Genomic DNA, 5,000 nt, shown 5'->3' with positions numbered 1-5,000 from the left:
ACACACAGTAACATCCTCAGTGTTTCATTTAGCTCTTGGTGCACGCAAATGCAACCAAACGGACCCTTAAGGGTTGGCAGAACGGATGTGGTGTTAGTTTAGTCTAATTGTCCACTCTTCTCTTGCAAAGTGTTGATTTAATTCTGAGAGTTATATATCAACATCAAGCTTTTACAATTTTTTTACTGTGCTCTGTGCCTACTCTTAAAGGTAAACGTTTGCACTTGCACAGTTAAATTAAAACTCAGAAACATTGACTGTGTGGGCTCTTTAAAAAAAACATCAGTATTTTGGTACTGATGTTTTTGGAGCCTTGAAGGTTTCACACAATCTAATTTTACGACTTCCCGTATAAATAGCATGCAGCCATACTGTACATTACAGCACAGAGCTGTGTGGGGAAAACCACTGTGGGACATTATGAAAATATTCATAACTTTCTCTACAGCCCTGGCAACAATAAAAGAGGACCACACAGTAAACTCCTCTTTATTTATCCATTTGTAACTACAGTACGTCAGTGTTTAGCCTAAATATAACCATTTTGTTACATTTGTACACTCTCAGAGTTAAATTAAAGGGACATTTTGCAGATTTGGAACCTAAATCCCATTGTTCTGATTTGAGGAGATCATGTTATTTTGTGTAAAAGAATACCCTTATAGTGTCATCTGTATTTCTCTGTGAAATGCGGAAGTGTAGACGCCCTGACAGATAGAAAGTGTCAACGACGCTCTCATTAATGATGCGCGTCATGTGAGGCCACTTATTCACCATAATTGCACCACAATTATTAATATTTTGAACCACACCGAATTACTGGAATGGAACGAGGGAGGTACTGTAACACACGCTTAAATGCATGCATACACACACACACACACACACACACACACACACACACACACACACACACACACACACACACACACACACACACACACACACACACACACACACACACACACACACTCACACACTCACTCACACACTCTCTCACACACACACACACACACACACACACACACACACACACACACACACACATACGTGAGCCGCTCTATATGCTGTTCACTTTGGTGTGTGCTGTCTTTCTCCTTTCCATTCCACCTGCACTCCGACCGGCAAAGCTGAGCTCTTGAACTTGAACCTTGAACTTGGTGTCGTGTAGACCAGGGTCATTTTTTGCCTTTGTTTTGCCTTTTAAAGCACAAACATCACCAAATAATAAATGCAAAGGAAGACGGGACTGCTGTAGTTTCACAGACAAACCTATTATTTTATTTTCCATCTATTTTTATTAAGAAACGGACTTGTAGAACAAAATTTAGAACAGTCAAGTGAAAACATAAATATACATACGTTCTGCAATACAGGTTTGAACTTGTCAATAAATGCCATATACCCATATGTATATGTATATTGTATACTGTATACTGAAAAATAGAACCATGTTCTGAAAGACAACAGGTTTTGAGGTGTCTACTTGACGCCTCCAGTATGTCTTCCGTCCTTAAAAACAATGGGATGGGTTTTTGTGTGTGTATGCTATTCACACTGACAACTGGCGGCATGTAAATTTTTGAGGAGCATAATTATTCTATTTTACCATCCCACATTAAGAGAAACGTTTCCCTCTGTGCCCCTGTAGCAGAAGCACTGCACCCCCGCAGGCGTGGAGCTGTACTACACAGACCAGGAGGAGCCACAGCAGGCGGAGGTGGGTGCTCACGGTGGCACCAGCGCCTGCCTCTTAGCCACCCTCACCCAACTCAAGAGGACCAGGTCCGAGCTGTCCGCACCGTGGCTCCCCGTCATTAACACTCTGAAGGAGCCCAAAACAGGAGGGGCGGCGGAGGGAGAAGAATGAACATACATTAAACACGTCCATACATTACATTTGAGTACATAATGATGTAATATGTGGGGGCCTGGATAACTTAAAAATAATTTATATGCAGTAGTTCCTCCGACATTGATAGCATGAAACTGAAACAAATTTTCATAACTTGTAAAACTGTAATTTTACACGTTTACTGTAAATCAGCGATGAGTAATCCAACAAAACGTGATTACTCTGTTTGTCGCCATAAATGCCCAAAACAGGTACTGTGTGTGTAGATGCAGCCTGACTTGTTGTGTGGGTAGAAGCCAGGAATGTTAGTTAACCGTCGGAGAATGTCTGGGTTTTACAGTATTCTTGAATCACAAGTCAACAAAGAACCTGCCTTGGTGCATTTTGTGTATACTGTACGCGTGTGTGTGTGTGTGTGTGTGTGTGTGTGTGTGTGTGTGTGTGTGTGTGTGTGTGTGTGTGTGTGTGTGTGTGTGTGTGTGTGTGTGTGTGTGTGTGTGTGTGTGTGTCTGTGTGTGTGTGTGTGTGTGTGTGTGTGTGTGTGTGTGTGTGTGTGTGTGTGTGTGCGTGTGTAGTTGGTACCCTTCTGAGAATGTGAGAGAGGAAAAGAGAGGTGAGCTGTCACAGTGTGAGGAGAAAATGAGATTCAGTGATATTTCGGCTCACTTCTTACTCATCAGCCTGTCTTGGTTCCTGATTGCCATTTCATTTTAAAATGGAGCGGAATGGAATCATTACTGAATGTGCTCATGAGGACTGCTGTTACATTTAGATGTTATACTTATGACAAGATCAAACTTGAAAGCCTTTTATTTAACAAGAAAACCGTTTATTTAGTGTTAAACATCCATAATGGTGGTGTAAAATATGCTATTATGTTCCTTTCTTTTAAGGATTCTCAGTCTAAGTTGACGTCGATCTACATGTCGGAAGGATTTAATAATCTCTTGTGGCTAATGTGTACTGTGTCATTAGAAAAGCTTTCTCATGAAATGTCATTATGTAGAGGTATAAGTAGCTGCTCTAACTAAACGGCAGTACAATTAGTGCTTAAACATGTACTACCTAGAAACATGGTGTTTATTTATGTATTATATCTAGTAGGCTATTTATCTGTATTTTTGGGAGGGGGTTGAATGAACAAATAGTTTTTACACTGTGATCTGTAAATATAGTGAACCACTACAATTACATTTCAGGGGGAAAAAAACTATTATCAGCATCTGTAAAACATAGTACAAAGGACAGACTTCAAGTCCCCATTGTTGTCTTAAGAGTGCCATAATCTGTATACACTTTCTATCAATCACCCTATATTATACGGTCTATAAGGCTAAGGATACGATTATTTTTAATGGGCTCAGTTTGCTTGTTTTTTGAACAGAATTTTCCATCTGATTGTGAAGAATGCGGGGTCACAGTTACAACAGTTTGAGTGCCAAATGTTTATGTCAGACCCATCTGCTCTGATGTCATTGACTGAACAAAAATAAATGACTAAACCGCTGAGCTTTTTTAGCGCCAGCGTTGTTTCATTGTCTGTTATACTGTGTACTTATTGTGATGACATTATCATGAACATAGTCTGTTTTTGACAGTTGGATTTAACACTATACATATCGTTGCTGTCGGGCAGAAACCTTGTATCTCTATATTTCAACTTTTTATATATTTTTCCCAAAATAGTGCCCTACTTCGTCATACAAGAGTTTTGCGAAAAAGTTGCTAAAAGCGGATCTACATGCTCACAATGTGACATGTTGTGAGCTTGTAGATCTGCTTTCTTTGTTACTATTTTTGAAAAATGTAAGTGAAAGTGTTGAAGTGTGTCTGTTGGTTTTATTTATGTTGAACCAAAACTAAATAATAACTACATTGGATCCATTGAAACACAGGTTCCTTTTTCCATTTCCTGAAAAGTAACCGTTTTGGAGATACAAGATTTCCACCTGACAGCGACAATTGCTATTTAAGAGTAAGAGTATTCCAAGTAGCCTAATCGTGACTATAGATTGTATAGATGCCATTCAAACCGTGCTGGGGCATGCTCTACCCTTGGAGCTTTACAGTTTGTTGAATGTCTGTTTTTCGAGCCACGAAAGAAACTTTTTTCGTCATTCTAACTAAGGGGGGAAGAATTCACTTTTCTGCTGCCTATCGCTCATGGATCAGTGGTATGCATAGAATTCAAAATATATATGCCTTGAAACTTTACTTAAGCAATTCAAAGCCAAGCCACATCCTCTCAGCCTTCTCTCTCTCTCTCTCTCTCTCTCTCTCTCTCGCTCTCTCTCTCTCTCTCTCTCTCTCTCTGGGTTATGTACACTGCTGTGAGGCTGTCTGCATCTCATTTACACGCACATATTTTCACACCATTGCTCTAAGCCTAGGGATGTGTCTCTTGACGTGTGTGTGTGTGTGTGTGTGTGTGTGTGTGTGTGTGTGTGTGTGTGTGTGTTTTAGCGTTTATGTATGTGCGTATCTTTTCACTGGCAAGTGTGTGTGTGTGTGTGTGTGTGTGTGTTGGTTTCATGATTTACACGTGGAGGACTACACCTAGCATGTGCACGCATGCATGCACGTGCGCGCATGCATATACCGTCCATGTGCACGCGTGCATGCATGCATGTGCAAGCCTGGGCTTGTCCGTGTGCTTGTTAATTAAATCTACATTACACCCTGTTTTAGGCAGTGGGATTTTTCCGCCCTCGCAGTTGCTGGGTGACACAGTTTAGAAGCTGTTGGCCTAGGGCATGGAACTAAATAAAGTGCTAAAAAGTATTTATTAGGGCATTTACAGACCCCATGCTTGGTCAAGGCATAGCTTGTTGTGCCAGAAAGGCTTAGATTCGGGGCTGGGGGAAAATCATATTAAATCAACCGAGTAGTCACGTAAAGGCCTTCCAGGCCCGCTCTCCTGCTTTACAGCATCAACAGAACTCAACAGTAAAATAGCAGGTTGGCTTTTTAATTTGTCCTGATCGTTTGGAGTCCCCTCCTCTATTATGCCTGTGAAGATTGTGAGGGAGGCCATGCCAAGAGCCATTTAGCCATTAACGTCCGCCATAATTGAATTCCCCCGGGTCCTGATGTCACCCGGAAGAAAAGGAGGCAAAGCGTTCCGAGAGGCAAAGAGGTGAAGCGG

At 41.2% G+C, this 5,000-nt stretch overlaps 1 protein-coding gene across 1 annotated transcript in view; it reads left to right on the top strand.

Annotated features, from left to right (window-relative positions):
• The window catches only part of caly (calcyon neuron-specific vesicular protein), a gene marked incomplete at both ends in the record, with an annotated part of 5,723 nt that extends 3,853 nt beyond the window's left edge, over window positions 1–1,870 (top strand). The window contains one exon of the mRNA XM_080441438.1: window positions 1,652–1,870. Within this exon, the coding sequence (XP_080297564.1) occupies window positions 1,652–1,870 (219 nt within the window). The remainder of the gene's footprint in view (window positions 1–1,651) is intronic.
• Between the last annotated feature and the right edge of the window lie 3,130 nt (window positions 1,871–5,000).

The sequence above is a fragment of the Gymnoscopelus braueri genome (genome assembly GCF_963280865.1).
Source record: "Gymnoscopelus braueri genome assembly, chromosome: 2".
In the NCBI taxonomy this organism is placed as follows: domain Eukaryota; kingdom Metazoa; phylum Chordata; class Actinopteri; order Myctophiformes; family Myctophidae; genus Gymnoscopelus; species Gymnoscopelus braueri.
The sequence above is the reverse complement of the archived record's forward strand: the minus strand, read 5'-3'. Positions and strand labels throughout refer to the sequence as shown.